General features: G+C 42.2%; 1 protein-coding gene across 3 annotated transcripts in view; it reads right to left on the bottom strand.

Annotated features, from left to right (window-relative positions):
- Positions 1–16,843, bottom strand: part of GATA6 (GATA binding protein 6) — a 33,000-nt gene that overhangs the window by 5,194 nt on the left and 10,963 nt on the right. For all 3 annotated transcript variants that reach the window (XM_053571690.1, XM_053571691.1, XM_053571692.1), the window contains 3 exons: positions 16,686–16,811; positions 15,642–15,729; positions 15,443–15,546 (listed from right to left, as the gene is read on the bottom strand). In XM_053571690.1, the coding sequence (XP_053427665.1) occupies positions 15,443–15,546; positions 15,642–15,729; positions 16,686–16,811 (318 nt within the window). The remainder of the gene's footprint in view (positions 1–15,442; positions 15,547–15,641; positions 15,730–16,685; positions 16,812–16,843) is intronic.

Below are 16,843 nucleotides of genomic sequence, written 5' to 3'. Positions count from 1 at the left end.
CCTATTATTTCACTTCTGGAAATGTATTATAAGGAAATAATTCAAAAGAAAGGAAAGGCTCCACGAAGGAAGCCATCCACTTCGGGGTTACTTGATAATAGTGGAAACCATGGAAGCAATCTAATGTCCAATAATACGGGAACGGCTCGGAAAAGGAAGGCACATCCTCTCCGTGAATTATTATGCAATTATTAAAAATAACACGACTATATGGCAAAATGGAAAAAATTCTGTAATACAATGTTAACTGAAAAACAGCAAGGTAAAAATCCTATGTCGTAACTACAATTTATCCAGGCACATGTGTAAATATTACAAAAGCCCCCACGGGGTGCAGGAGACTGGGGACCATCTAGCAGAACCGAGCCTGTTAACTCTCTATATCTTTCTTCGGATATTTTTTCTTTGACTATTTCATTGAATGGCACAGTAACATCTAACTTTGGGGTGAAGAGAAGATGTGTGAGTACTAGAAACACGAGGCAGAAACACGTGAAGGAAAAACCAGCCTGGATGAGAACAAAGAGCAGCTTGAAAAAACGGGGAGAAATCAGGAGGGTGAGCCAAGCCCCCATGCAGTCCTGAAATCATCTCCCTGCCACCTGGCACAGGCTGGGCCCGGGCCCGCCACGCACCTGTGAAACACACCGCTTGTACAAGTGTAAACACTGAACCATTACCTCAACGCATCAGTGGAACCTAAGCTCTCAAAACTGGCATTTTCTCACCATAGAGGAGAGTTTACAAGTGGCACCTCCTTAAGAAACCTGATTTGTCAAACCACTGTTCACTTTAAATCTCTTTTCTCCATTGGTGATATTCAAGAGCTACCTAGTAAGAATCAGTATAGTTGGGGGGGAAGAGGAGGACAGAAAATTTATGATGGCCTGGGACCCCATAGATACACACAACAACAAAAAAAAAAAGACTAAATTTCAATTGGTTAATATGTTTTCCCACATCTCACTTAATCCTTCAAAGGACTTTATAAGGCAGGTATCCCAATAAGGCAAAAGCAGGCACTTGACGAGGTTAAACCAACCTCAGCAAACGTCCCTGAGCAAAAGTGGAGGAGAGAGCTTGGCAACGCCACAGCCTCAGCCATCCTTCCTCCTCCCAGCAGGCAGCTCGGGCCAGCCGGAGGGCCACGCGCTCTCTCTCCCTCTCTCTGATCAAAGTGCAATAGGAGGGTGGAGCAGAAATCTGCTGTGTTTCCATTCACGGCTTATCTGCCCTCCACCCTCCCACAGACAACTGAAAATGGAGGCACTTCCTGTTGAAAGAATGCGTTATCAGCGCCAGACCCAGCCTGGGCTGAGCACTGAAAGCAGGCCAGGTTAGGTGGGAGAGAGGCAGAGCAGCCCGGCTGGAAAACTCCCTCCAAAGGAATAGATGACTTCAGGGAGAACTTGGGCTGCTGCAGATGAGAACATGGGAAATATCCACCAGGATGGGTTCACTTCATCTCTAGACCCAGATTTTGTTTCCTGTAAGAAGGCTTTCTTATGTTTTGGACACGTATCTGGAAAGTCAAAGATTTCTGATTGGATAAACTCATGTAGACAACCCCAGTGATACGCTCCTCTTTCTTTTCCTTCATTTCACATATCCCACAATGGGGATACTCTGGAAAGGCAAGAGAACAGAGAAAAGGGCACAGCTTTTTCAGAAGAATAACCCAGGTCCTCTGCTTGTGAAGTATATGCATAAATTTCATTTTTGAGTAAGAGAACCGAAAAAAAGAGTCTGGTTTTACAGCACTCAATCCTCTGTGCTATAATCGCTCTTCATGCAGTACCGAGCTGAAGAAAGAGAACACTGCACGCCAGGCAGGTTGAAGGGTGAGTGTGTGATCAGTCCCAGAGCACAAGACTTTGATGGCGATCATAATGCCTCCTTAACTCCAAGTCAGACTGTCGGCCTCCACAGCCTCTGATCTGTCCTGCCTACACATCTCAGTGAGCTTGCGGTTACGTTTTTTTCTTGTGTGAGGGGAAGCAAGCCGTCCCTCACTGCCAAAGCTCCTCTCTGCTTTTGTAACCTCTCGGTTAGACTCCTGCGGTGCTGTATAGCTGCCTTCCTCCAAAGAAAAATTTTAAACTATGCATAAATTCTAACAAAGGGGAAACACTTTCATGCTCACTTCAGTTGCGATGGAGGTAGCACAGGACCAGACGCAGAAGTGACCCAATAACAAAGGTGGGTGACACATGAAAGATACGTGACCACACAACGATTTTGTCTCCACCAGGACGTGTGAAAATCAATCCCATTGGCTCAGTCCCGGCAGCACAGTGGTTAGGGTGTCAGCCACACACACCCAAGTTGGCAGTTTCGAACCCGGCCAGGGCCAACTAACCAACAATGACAACCGTAACAAAAAATAGCTGGGCATTGTGGTGGGTGCATGTAGTCCCAGCTACTTGGGAGGCTGAGACAAGAGAATTGCATAAGCCCAAGAGTTTGAGGCTGCTGTGAGCTGTGACGCCATGATACTCTACCGAGGGAGACATAGTGAGACTCTGTCTCAAAAAAAAAAAAGAAAACCCCTCAGATTCTCCTATTAACAGCTTAACAAGAGAATACAAATACCTTCTCTCCCATGGGAGAGTTACTGTCCCCTCAAATGATGACATGACTCAGTTTTTAGCAGAATAGCTTTCATGTTTCTTTATTTTTTAATTCAGCAAATTCCCAAGTGAGAATGTCACCAGCTACTACTCCCCCACCCCCACCCAGACTCCTACCCCTCCAGCTTCTTCAGAACCTGGGTAGGCCAGTTACATCCACATCAAGAGATGCTGTTCTTTTTAAAGAGAGGAAAGCAATTCTATACAACAATCTATTCTAGGTAAAGGAGCACTGTTCTATGCATCTGTGCACACTCGAACAGCAAGCAGGCTGTGGTGAAGAAAGGCATCCCTCAAAGTTTCTAAGTACCCTGGGATCATCAGTAAAGTGCCCGTGTACAAATTTAAATTGCCTGGGGGAGGGTTTGCCCTACAATTTGAAGTCAATGAGCACACCAACGGAAAAGCTTATCTTCACAGCTGAATCAGAATGGATTGCTCTGTTCTAATCTTAAAATTAAGCGGTAAAGTATCCTGAGACAAGATTTATAAGCTGGTGAATTATGATCTTCATTTTTATAACAAAATTGGCTTTTTTAGGAGATTAGATAAAGCACCCTAACCTCTCCACCGCCATGAGAGAAGGCACACCATGAGCAAAGAACCGAGCAGCATTGACCTTGCCCTTAAACCACAGACAGTGCTATGAGAGTGCTGTGCATCAGAAGGAATGAAAAACTGTAGCTATCAGAGAAATGAAAATCTTTTAAACTATGGTTACTCTCAGTTACTTTCTTAACACAACAACTCCTCATCTCTAAATGTCTCCATTAGGAAATTAAGGTTCTATTTATGATAATTTTAGGGTGAAAAAAGTGCCATGCAAACAAAGTGCATCACTAATTTCTAGATTCTATTTAAGTAGTGCTGTTCTTCTTGAACTTCGAAGAGGTCTCCAAGCATCTCACACTTAATGCTACACAATACTCTGAAAGACCAGATGGTAGGAATTACATTTTTCCCCTAGTAGGAGGAGGAAAACGGAGGCTTTACGAAACTCTGGCAGCTCACCATACTCAGAGACAGAGCCTCGCTAGAGCTTGGCTACCTGAATCCATTTCCTTCTAGCTGCTAATCTGTGAACCCCCAGAATAAACTTTTGACCATATTCAGACTTCACGAATCATGCTACTAAATTTAATGAGAGCGTTAAATGTAAAATATTTGTGTTTAATAAAATAAAAATATGGTTCTAGAGCACGTGCCCCAGTTCTGGTGAAACCGTGCCAGAGTGAAAACCTAAATGGCCACATAGTACCAAGTGAATCAGACTCGGAATTCTATTTACTCACAAGACCCCAACAGAACATTCAAATCAATGCCTTGGTGTGTATTTATTCAAACCATTCTTAAAATCTCAGGCCAATAAAATAACCTCTTTTTTTGCTCATTCTCACAAATTCTGAGTACTTGGCCTTCACAAAGCCTGATATAAGTAGCTAAATTACAAACTGTCATATTGCCAAAACCTCTTTTGGGAGATGCTTTATTTTAATTATTAAAATATCAGAGAAAATTAACAGGTAGTTCTAAACATGAACCAAGATAACAAATCGTATTTAATTCATACCCACTGGCTCTTCATATTGCTAGTAACCCTTTTGGCAGACACCCATGAAATGCATAATAAATTACTTTTGTTCCAGTAAAGGAATTTGCTTTCTTCAAAGATTCATTTAGCAATAACCTTTCAGAGCATTGTAAGCCAGATTTCTTAAATTTGGCCTTGTTTTCCCGTAACATTATTTCAAGTTTTTTGACAATTTTGTATATTCTTATACAGGCGGGACCGGGGGTGGGGGGACTGTAAAGAATCTGTAATTTGCAAAGAGAAGTTGTGTTCTGGGATGAAACCACACGAAATGGTGAATAATTTCTGCCTACACTTATTCTTTACCCAGTATTCTGATAGCCAGAGGGTTATCAGATTGTGATAATGAGTCATTTATTAAATAAACCACAGTTCTCTGATAAATTAGGTGGATGTGCATGTTATAAATTATATTTTAAGAGCAATACAGATTTACTGTTTCCTAATATACATACGAAGCCAATGGATCTTAATGTAGCATAATGCGTTTTCTAACTACTCCTCACCACCATCCTCCCATCTCTCTTTCTCACACACACACCACACACAAGGAAGAGGGAAGTCTTGAAAAAGCTTTGAAATAAAAATAAAAGTATGCAAACTCCACATGCTGGAACATTCCCTGCTGGGGTGACGTGTGACTTTCATGCGAAGGCCAATGTGGTCAGGCAGGAACGTGAGTTATTCGAAGGGGCTGTGAAGGAAGAAAGAAAGGTAACCTGGCACATGGGAGTGTGAAGATAAAATGCCAACAAAATATTTATGTTCGTGGCTTGTAGCATGTGGCAAGTGGGATATTAATAACTGTGATGATTGGTCAGCTCCCCGGGAGTGGTAACAGCCGGGACTGGGAGCAGGAGACGTCGGTTCCAGTCTCGGCTTCAACACTGGCTTGTTTTGTGACCTTACAGAGTCACTGTGGACCCCAGTTTATAAATGAGGCAATAATAATACCCAACCGCAACTCTCTCACGGGCCCTGTGGGAGATTAATGGTTTTTTAACTCTTTTTTTACTCATTTAGAAAAGAGCATTTTGGACAATGGTGGGGAGGGCTTGCCTATTAAGAAATGCTTTTCTAATGACTTCATACAAATGCATAGAAAGCAGTCCCAAACATTCCAAAAAGTTCCAAAACTTAGCACTCACTTGTATATGGGTTCAAATAACACCATTAGGAGAAATTTAGTACTGTGATCTCGTATTTGATATTTTTAATAAACCTTCAAATATGAAGTTATGCAGCATTTACATTATAAGAACATTAGATATATCAATAGTAATTTTTTACTACCTATTATTTTTCTACCTAATATTACTCAACTGCCATGTTAGTAGTATAGTACATTTTTTCTAAGTAAAATATTGACAAGAAAATTTGCACTAAGCATCTCACATACAAACTTGGTCACGAGCAAATCACTTCTCCGTTGTTTTCCTTCCTGTTTTGAGTGGGAAGATATTTCATGCTGAAATCACTAATCGAGATTAGTGAAAAAAATAAATAAATAAAAATAAAAAAATAAAAAATATGTAGCACTAGTGGGAGGCACCTGTGGCTCAAAGGAGTAGGGCGCCAGCCCCCTATGCCAGAGGTGGTGGGCTCAAACCCAGCCCCGGCCAAAAACTTCAAAAAAAAAAAAAAAAAAAGATTAGTCAAATTTCCTTAAGAAAACATTACTTTCTCTCCAAAGATTTCAAAAAGATGAACTAATATCACATGTCAATCTAGCATGCTATCGTGGTAACAAAACATTGACTCTGCATTAGCCAGAGCTAGGGCCCAAAGCCTGGCCCCTTTCTTCATTTGTGTGACACATAACCTTGGGCCTCTTCCTAACCTTCTGGGTCCCACTCAAGAGAACTAAAAAAGAAAATGTACGTGAAGCACCTGTCACATAAAAGGTACTTGATAGAAACTACTGGCTTTTGGCCAGGTGCAGTAGCTCATGCCTATAATCCTAGCACTCTGGGAGGCCAAGGTGGATGAATTGCCTGAGCTCACAGGTTCAAGACCAGCCTGAGCAAGAGCAAGACCTGGTCTCTAAAAATAACTGGGCATCTTGGCAGGTGCCTATAGCCCAGCTACTTGGGAGACTGAGGCAAGAGAATCCGCTTAAGCCCAAGAGTTTGAGGTTGCTGTGAGCTATGACACTACAGCACTCTACTCTATAAGTGAGACGGTCTCAAAAAAAAAAAGAAAAAAATACTACTGGTAGCCTGCCTCCCTGTATCTACCATCTTATAAGAAAGAATGGGGAAAGGGAGAAAACTCACCAAAGGCAAGAAGCAGATTATAAAAAGCAAGACCATCCTGCCACTGCGTGGCTCTCAAGTACTCTGAAGGCGCTTGTAGAGATTCAAGGAAACAGTAAAGCACTGATTTTCTGCCCCACTTCCAGTTCTTACATTGGGGTGCCCTTCACAGTCAAGCTCCTCTGAGTCAAAGCAACTTAAACTCTAAGCAAGATATAAATCTTTCATGAATGTACCTCAGATCTTTTGTTTGAGGGGTATTTTTGAGATCGAGTCTCACTCTGTCACCCTAGGTAGAGTGCCATGGCGTCATAATTCACAGCAATCTCAAACTCTTCAGGCTCAAGCAAACCTCTTGCCTCAGCCTCCCGAGTACCTGGGACTACACACCACCACAACGCCCAGCTATTTTTAGAGATGGGGGTCTCACTCTTGCTCAAGCTGGTCTCCAATCCGTGAGCTCAGACAATCCACCTGCCTCGGCCTTCCAGAGTGCTAGGATTACAGCCGTGAGCGACCCAGCCTGGCCCACCGGCCTTATTTTTTAAAGACAGGGTCTTGCTCTTGCTCAGCCTGGTCTCAAACTCCCGAGCTCAGGCAATCTGCCCACCTTGGCCTCCCAGAGTGCTAGGATTACAGGCATGAGCCACCAAACCAAGCCCTGCCTCAGCTCTTAATAGAAGAAAATCACTGTGGAGTATAAATCCATTAATAAAGAAGCCCTCTCTCAATTGTAAACTGTACAGTGAGCTATAGGACTAAAGTGTTATTTTTCAATTTTCACCACAAGATGCAAATGGCACACATAAAATAAGACCTATAAAAATAATCTGAAATATTAAACCTGCCTAAGCTTTCTTCTGAAAGCCTTATGTATTTGGGGTCCTCTTAATTTTTATAATTTTTTTTGTTTTTTAGAGACAAATTCTCACTATGTTGCCCAAGCTAGATTTGAACACCTGTGCTCAAGCAATCTTGCCACTTCAGCCTCCAGAGTCACCCGGGACTACATGCCCAACCCCCTACAAGGCTTCATGAAGCACATGGTTCATCCTAACACACTTTGGTCCCTAGATCACTGCTGTTAGCTGTAAGCACTTGGGGTGTGTGTTAACTTTTTCAAACTACCACTAAGCTCAGGAGGTCCCTGTAACAGGGAAAGGTCTTGTTAGACACAGAACATCCCAGAAGCACACATGGGACCAGAATGACACCAATTTAATAGCAAGGAACTGATCAAAGAGTGGTTAAGGCCACCACCCAGAAAGGCAAAGTGACAGATTAAGGTTAAGTCTACCTCTTAGTCTGAGAACATCTGCCTCCACCATCTTTGTGGAAATCACAAAGAATGTCCCCAACAATGAACCCACGAAGGCAGGGAAACTTATTTCCTGGCTCTAATACACCAAGGCCATTGTGTTTCCATTAGGAGAGGTTACCCTGCAGCCGCCCCAACCCTCGTATCCTGAGAAGCCCTGCAGACAGAGAAACCACAGAGTGGGCCAAAGTCATAAGGGCTTCAGGTCAGCAAGTATAACCAGCTCCAAGCAGATATTTTTTTCCTTACTAATTGCAAGGAGGAAACCTTGCTCATAAAACGAACAAGCACGAGCATGCTCACATTTGTTTACATCAATTATCAAAATGCAGTACTCCTAATTAAAAATGTTTTAATTGTTGGACTCAGCATACAGACAGAAAACATATTTGTCACAAGGGGAAGTTATATAAAGTCCATCCCATAGTCTGTGCCCTGCCCTAGGGCTGACTTGATATTGATTTGAAATATTTTCTTTTCTTTTTTTTTGAGACAGAATCTTACTCTGTCGCCCAGGCAACAGCCTAGCTCACAGCAACTTCAAACTCCTGGCCTCAAGCGATCCTCCTCCCTCAGCCTCCCAAATAGCTTGGACTATAGGCACCCATCATGATACCAGTCTAACTTTTCTATTTTTAGTAGAGATGGCTCTTGTTCAGGCTGGGCTCGAATTCCTGAGGTCAAGGGATCCTCCCACCTCTGCCTACCAGAGTGTCAGGATTAGGGGCATCAGTCACTACACTCAGTCTGAAATATTTCCAAATATACCTGTTTTACCAGCCTCATTTACTGCTGTTGGCTTCTTACACCCTATTCTCCAGATACAATGATCTCCATTTCCTTTCAGTCTGTGCTCAAGAGACTTCCATGTTGTTTTCCCAATTTTTCCCCTGCAAAAAAATCCTACCCACCAGTTCAAATTTTACTCTGCCTATCACTCATTTAAAACATTTTCAAAAAAGAATAAAAAAATAAAACATTTTCAAATCTGAATATGCAGCCAAGCGTGGTGGCTCACACCTGTAGTCCCAGCACTGTGGGAGGCCGAGGCAGGTGGACTGCCTGAGCTCAGAGGTTTGAGACCAGTATAAGCAGTAGTGAGCCAGAGTAAGACCCCGTGTCTACTAACATCAAAAACAGCAGGAAAGAGCATCGCCAGAGGAAGAAGAAAATGAACAACAAAAGAGTACTTCAAACGAAGAAGAATGAACAAGCAACCTGAAATTAAAAATTAAAAAAAATCTTAATACGGGCGGCGCCTGTGGCTCAGTGAGTAGGGCGCCGGCCCCATATATGGAGGGTGGCGGGTTCAAACCCAGCCCCAGCCAAACTGCAACCAAAAAATAGCCGGGCGTTGTGGCGGGCGCCTGTAGTCCCAGCTGCTCGGGAAGCTGAGGCAAGAGAATCGCGTAAGCCCAAGACTTAGAGGTTGCTGTGAGCCGTGTGACGCCACGGCACTCTACCAAGGGCGGTACAGAGAGACTCTGTCTCTACAAAAAAAAAAAAAATCTTAATACGTAACATCCATGATGATACCTGCCTTCCACCACCACATTTTGAACAATTTCAGGTCTAAAACCTTGTTTTGTTCCACTATAAACAGCATCTGCGACGAATCAATGCTTCCTAAATGGAACACAACCGACAAAGTAAAGGCGCATCGGATACAGTCCATCTCCATGTACTTCCATATTTTATGCTTAATGATGACTCCAACATTATATTGGAAGTGTTAATATCAACTTAAGCAGTATTAATTAAAAGTTTTAATTTTGCAGGTGGGTGTGGTGGCTCATGCCTATAATCTTAGCACTCTGAGAAGCCAATACAGAAGAATTGATCGAAATCAGGAGACAGGGTGGTGCCCACCAGTTCTATATACCAAGGGTGGTGGGTTCAAACCCAGCACTGGCCAAAGTGCGATAAAAAATAGCCAGGTGTTGTGGCGGGCACCTGTAATCCCAGCTACTTGGGAGGCTGAGGCAAGAGAATTGCCTAAGCCCAGGAGTTGGAGGTTGCTGTGCTCTGTGACGCCACAGCACTCTACTGAGGGCAATAGAGTGAGACTCTGTCTCTTTAAAAAAAGAAAAGAAAAGAAATCAGACCAGCTTGAGTAAGGGTGAGACCCCATTTCTACTAAAAATAGAACAAACTAGCCAGTCATGGTGGCTCATGCCTATAGTACCAGCTACTTGGGAGGCCAAGGCAGAAAGATTGCTTAAGCCCAGGCGTTTGAAGTTGCTGTGAGCTATGATGAAGTCACTGCACTCTAGCCTCGGCAAGAGAGTAACTCTGTCTCATAAAAAAAAGGGGGAGGCTTATTGTACCCTCAATGAATCCCCAACAATTAAAAAAAAAGGGGGGGGAGGAGGGTTCGTTTGTTTGTTTTTTTTGTTTTGAGACAGAGTCTCACTTTGTCACCCTCAGCATCACAGCTAACAACAACCTGAAATTCTTGGGCTCAAGCGATTCTCTTGCCTCCGCCTTCCAAACAGCTGGGACTACAGCCACTCACCAAAACGCCTGGCTATTTTTATTTTTATTTTTTTTGAGACAGAGTCTCAAGCTGTCACCCTGGGTAGAATGCTATGGCATCATAGCTCACAGCAACCTCTAACTTTTAGGCTCAAGTGATCCTCTTGCCTCAGTTTTTTTTGTTTTTTTTTTTTCTATTCTTAGTAGAGACAGGGTCTTGCTTTTGCTCAGGCTGGTCTCGAACCCGTGAGGTCAGGCAATCCACTCACCTCAGCCTCCCAGAGTGCTAGGATTACACGTGTGAGCCATGCCCAGCTCTAAAAGTATTTATTTTGCCTGCCTTAGATTTTTAAGTAATCTACTTAAAAATAATTACTTAAAAATCTAAGGCAGGCAAAATACGTTCCATGATTCCTTATTTGTAAGCATCGTCTTAGTCCTAATTTCACTCATAGATTAATATCTTCTATCCCAAATTCTTTAAAAAAAATACTTTATCTCTAAAATTTGGGAATTGAGCTATATAATGAATTTTGAGTTTTTAGAGGAGTTACAAGAGGAATTGGACCATTTATGAGCTACTTATTAAATCATTCTGGGGAATTACTAAAGTAAAACATGTTACCATGTTTCCTCCCAAAGTAACAATAACAACAAAATCTATAAAATATAGGCTTCTCTAATATTGAAATAAAAATTATTTTAAAAACCCAGAAAATAAATGGAATGCATGAAAAATTATTTTAATATTCTTTTTTTTTTTTTTTTTTTGGGCAGGGGCTGGGTTTGAACCCGCCACCTCTGGCATATGGGACCGGCGCCCTACTCCTTGAGCCAAAGGCGCCGCTTTTATAATGCATGGAGAATAAATGCCAAAGAAAATTTAGGTCAGTAAATCTACACATAAAAGATTTTTATCCAGAATGAAAAGCTACATTTTTCATAGAAATTAACCAATTGCCTATCAAAAATTAAGTTCAACATATTTTTTAATGCACACAAAGAATTCCAAAGGAACAAAATGGCCATATTTTAACCCCAGGCTGCATGGCCGGAGTCTCCGTGATCTCAGACAGGGGACACTGCCCTCCCGCTGCCTTTCCACATGGCCAAGGGAGAGTCACAAGGCGGCCACGTCATCCCGCACCATCACATGATGACTCTTATCAAAGGAAGGCCTCCTTTTCTTCCAGACAGAACTCATTAAAGTACAAATTAGCAACAGGTATACAAAGCTAAGATACACAAAAAGCCAAAGAAATGAGGCTTCAGGGTAGGCCAGAGTGATTTTCATGGCACTCTGATTCTTATCCTAGAAGAAAGCTGTGTGCTAGAAATCCTACCCACACTTCTACTCCTGCTAGAGAGGGAAGCCCCAGAGGCCCTGCTCCCAGAAGCAGAACAGACAGCCCCTTCCAGAATACTCAGCTCCTAAGGCCCCCTAAACCCCAGCCAAGGGAGTTTAGCCCGTGGTAGGGTCCAGGTGCCACCAGATAAACAGAGCTCCCAGCAAGCCTTAGGACTTACAAGAAGCCCTCTAGAAACATACAACTCATTTTTCCAGAGGGCGATTAAAATGAAAAGCCAAGTCTGGGCTCAGCATCCATAGGACAGTGGTTACAGCACCAACTATATACACCGAGGCTGGTGGGTTCAAACCCAGCCCAGGCCAGCTAAACAACAATGACATCTGCAACAAAAAATAGCCAAGCGTTGTGGCAGATGTCTGTAGTCCCAGCTACTTGGGAGGCTGAGGCAAGAGAATCTCTTAAGCCCAAGAGTTTGAGGTTGTTGTGAGCTTGACACCATGGCACTTCTGCCAAGGGTGACAAAGTTAGACTCTGTCTCTAAAAAAAAAAAAAGCAAGTCTGATAGGAATTTCTGAAACAGTTTTCAACTTCCTTGATGTTTTTCACAATATTTAAAGCAGCACAGTTATGTTCCTACTAATGTTTCTAAATGGAGGGATGTGTGGCCTCACTCTGCACCTGGAATCACCCTGCCTTCCACATGGCCAAGGGAATCAGCTGCCCCAGTAAAGAGGGTAACTTTGCACCACCAAATTTCTACCAGTCAGCCATAGGGAGCACTAAAGATCACTGGGTGGGTTCGTTATCTCAGGAGGCTTAAACTTCATGCTAAGGCAGGTGCTGAGTAATACATACACTTTCTTTTTTTTTTTTTAGCCGGGGCTGGGTTTGAACCCGCCACCTCTGGCATATGGGACCAACGCCCTACTCCTTGAGCCACAGGTGCCACCCAATACATACACTTTCTAAACACCAAACACAGCCTTGCTATGGGGGTATAATATTTTCTTCACCTACAGCATTTCCCAAAATCCTGTGGGTAGTTACAAAACCAGCTGCCGAGCAATATCAAGCCCTGTGAACAAAATGGAAAAACAACACAACCTTTGTCAATAAAACCACCTTTAAAAATGCTGCTGCCAGCTGTTCCCAGCTGGCTCCACCTGCAGGCTCTTCATGTCTCCTGGCTGCCTTTCTGACCACACCACAAGCATGAAGGTTCAGCCCACCCACACAAGACGCTGTGAAGTGCTAGTGGGACCATGGGGACCACGGCACGCCTCGGTAACAACCTGCAGAAACCGCTCAAGCCTACTATAATTATTCTTAGAGAAGGGAGAGTTTTCAAAGGAAGCCAGCAGGTGGGCTCCCGCCAAGAAGGCCTGGTTCCCCGACCCAAAGCCGTCAGGTAAGTGTTTATAGAGACATCCACAATAGGGTTACCTATCAAACCCAGCCGGGGCCAGCTAAACAATGACAACTGCAACAAAAAATAGCCAGGCGTTGTGGCAGATGTCTGTAGTCCCAGCTACTTGGGAGGCTGAGGCAAGAGAATCTCTTAAGCCCAAGAGTTCGAGGTTGTTACCATCGGGGAAACCCACAAGCCCCGGTGCCAGCGGGGTGCCATCTGAGAGAGGCCAGGAGGAGGGGGTCCCTAGGGTGGAGAGGAGGAAGGCAGGCTGGCCAGCAACCCCATCCCTGCCCCAGTAAAAGTGACCAGGAGGCATAGCTGCAGCCTAGCCCGTCTTCACAAGCTGCCACCGCCATGGCAGCACATTCCAGCCACAGCCCAGGTCCGGGTTCCCAGGGAGGTTGGCGGGGCTACCACAGGGACTGCAGTCTGTAGCGGAAGACCTGTGTAAAACTAGGGTCTTAAACCCCATCTTTATAGTCTCCTGGGCTCTAGTTCTTTCCTTTGCAGGGCACCTGCCAGCAAGCCTGGCCGCCCGCCCCCCCCCGCACCCCCACTCCGTAGGTTGCTCAGGTGGGAGATCCAGGACACCAACAAACCTAGAACCATCTGCAGAACTCCCAAGAGCCCCCTACCAGCCAGACCAGGGCCCTCTCCATGACCTCTTTGCTCCTTTTTCCTGGAGGGTAGCTGCCGCGCCTTGCAAATAACCAATATTGAAATTTTACATCACAAAACCCCAAGAGCAAAACTGAATCTACCCACAGAGGTTTCAAGTCCCCCCTCCCCCAGCCCGTAGTTGGGCAAATATCTCGACTTCTGCGCCATTTATCATTCAAATTAGGTTTTTGGCACACTTAAATTGAATATACCACCAACAGAAGTGACCGTGCAGCGGGCCACAACCCTCTTTTCAGCTGAGAGAGACAGGGTCCCGAGGCCAGAAATCAGGCTGCTCCCTCAACGCTTCAGAAAAACAAAACTGATCTGGCTTATTTAGCTACATAATTGCTTCTGAGGACTACAGCATAAGGAATGTTTTATAATAATTTTGATCTTTTCACTTACAAGTAACACACTGTATTTACCACTTTAGATCCTTAAAATTACATCGACCCGCCTGCTAAAAAAAAAAATGTACCAATGTCTATCTTAGAAGGCTAAAAATATTCTCTAACATGTCAACTAAAAGGCTTTCTTTTTTCCCCGTCGTGAACAGACATCTTGCTTTATTACGGAAAAAGGACAAAGAATTTGGGTCGGAAGACAAAAAGATATAACAAATATAATTTTAAGCACAATTCAAATATTTTGTTTTAAATATTTAATTTGTTTGTTAAAGCCAGTAAAAATACTATGCAAAGAAACCAGGTCTGTAGTTCCCAAACACCTCCAGGGAAGCAGTTTCAATTTCACCTGGGGCGCTTGTTCAAAAATACAAATTTATAAGCCCCACCCCCAGAGACTCTTGACTCAGAAAATCCAGGGTGGAGCCCAGGAATCTGTAGTATTTTAAAGTACCCCAGAGTAATTCCAGAACAAAACTAAATGTAGAAAACAATTACTAGAGATGTAAATACCAGTGTTTGGTTCTAGGCTAGTCTCGGCATAATCCTAAGAATCACCAGGGCACATTTTAAAGCCCTGCTTCCCTGGGGCCCTGCCCTAGGCTCACTGAGGTCTGAGGTGAGGCCCAGCAATTTTGTTCTGGAGCATTCCAGGTAAATTTGAAAAACATTAGGGTGGAAAATGCTCTTTACTTGAGGCAAACCCAAGTTTCAATCGAAGCTTTACAAAAACTGTGACCTTCACAAGACCTGAGCATCTCCTGTCTGCCCTGGCACAAATCACTCCCAGGTTTGTCTTCTGGCTAAAATAAACCCCGGTACAATTAAGGCATATTGGAAGAAGACAAGGTTTCCCAGCAAGAGAACAATTAGGTGAAGAAAATCAGTAAATGTAACATTTTGTGAGTTTTGCTTTGGGTGCGTTAAAAAAAAAAAAAAAGCAAAAGAAAGCTGGAGTTGATGTTATAAGCAAAAACAACTTAAATGCTATTTAAGTTGGAATCTATGAAATCACTGGCCTTGTAGTTTTTCTGGTCTATATTTGATATATGCGCACACATGCACACACACAGAGCGACTCTGATAAAAACCTGGAAATAAAACAATTTAAAGCTCTTTAAAACCAAAACTTCTTGCTTTTACTTGGGTTAATTTAACCATAAAGAATGATATAGATCTTAATTAAGAGGTTTGTAAAGTACTTCAGTTTGTCATTTTGTTGACATTTAAATGTAATTTCCTCTAAAAACTATTCTTAGGTATCAACTAACTAAACTAACTGTTAGTTTAGATTACTGTACTACCAGATAAGATAAAATTTGAGATAATTTACTAGAGAGCAACCCACTAACTTAGAAAGAGTCCACTATTGTTTCAACACTCACCCCTGGGGCTGTAGGTTGTGTTGGAGGGGAAGTATTTTTGCTGCAATCATCTGAGTTTGAAGAGGTGGAAGTTGGAGTCATAGGAATGGAATTATTGCTATTACCTGCAACAGTGCAAATTAACCTTATAAATACACATGTACTCTACTGTTAAGGTAGGCAAATACTTTACAATCGAACAGCATTTTATTATATTTACCAGAGCAAGTCTTTGACTTATTTATGTTCTTGGGTTTTCGTTTCCTGGTTTGAATTCCTTCTTTTTTCATAGCAAGTGGTCGAGGCACCTTAAAAAATGTCACAAAGGCCCTAAGTTTAATCAATATTATATTGAAGAGAAACCAAACTAAAGATTTAGCATTGGTATTGAAAGCCCTCATTTAAAAGAATTTGGTGTAAGTTGCAATCCAATTTTTAGATACACTCAATAGATTCCAAGCACACAAAGACGACACACTTTCCACATCAAATGCAGAGATTCCTTCAAGGAAAATGGAGTGATTCGCCAAGCAGAATTTAATCCCTTCAACTTAATGTTTTATTGTTTAAACAATTATAGAGTAAATATTTATTGATGATATTTTTACTTCAAAGAGATCATATATCCTCTTCCTCCTACAAATGCGAGGTTATTTTTCTTTTTGAGATTGAGCTGTTTATATATATAATATATATATAATAATATATATAATAATATATAATATTTTGTGCAATCTTTTAAAATTAAGTATGGTTATCTGGAAATAGGGTCTTTGAAAAAAAATAAGATGTATGTGATCTTCTAAACTATCAAATGTTTACTTCTTCACACAAATGTCTTTGATTACTTCCATATTTTAAAAATTAGGATGCGTACTAGTTATCATACTCATCTAATTGATTTCTTTAGCTATTCAGTTTTTTAAAAATTGATTACTATCATGCTATCAATTCCAAAATACATATTTTCACATCTTCATTCTAGAATAGAAATGTGTCTAACGATGGCTGTTTCTGCTAGTTTAACTGGCAGCAATTTTGTTTCTTACTGGTGCATAAGAGTTTATATTATAATTAATGGCATCCTGGATTTAATAAAATAGACACATTCCATATATAAATTAAATATATTCAATATGCTCAATAAAATATATGCATTAATTTTTCACTTTCATTTGTTGAGTTTTGGGTTTTTTTTTTAACTAAAACTAGGTACAAACCAGACACTAAATGTATCTATGAGTGAGCAAAATACTTGGCTCACCCCGTGGAGTTTCATGTAGAGTCCACAAGCATTGCACACGGGTTCACCCTCAGCATTTCTGCGCCATAAGGTGGTGGTTGTAGTGTGACAGTTGGCACAGGACAATCCAAGTCGCCGTGATGAAGGCTAGAAAGGGCACAAGAAGGTAAGTAGAAAAA

This window comes from Nycticebus coucang, chromosome 19, assembly GCF_027406575.1.
Source record: "Nycticebus coucang isolate mNycCou1 chromosome 19, mNycCou1.pri, whole genome shotgun sequence".
Taxonomy (NCBI): Eukaryota; Metazoa; Chordata; class Mammalia; order Primates; family Lorisidae; genus Nycticebus; species Nycticebus coucang.
This window is presented reverse-complemented; position numbering and strand designations above follow the sequence as displayed.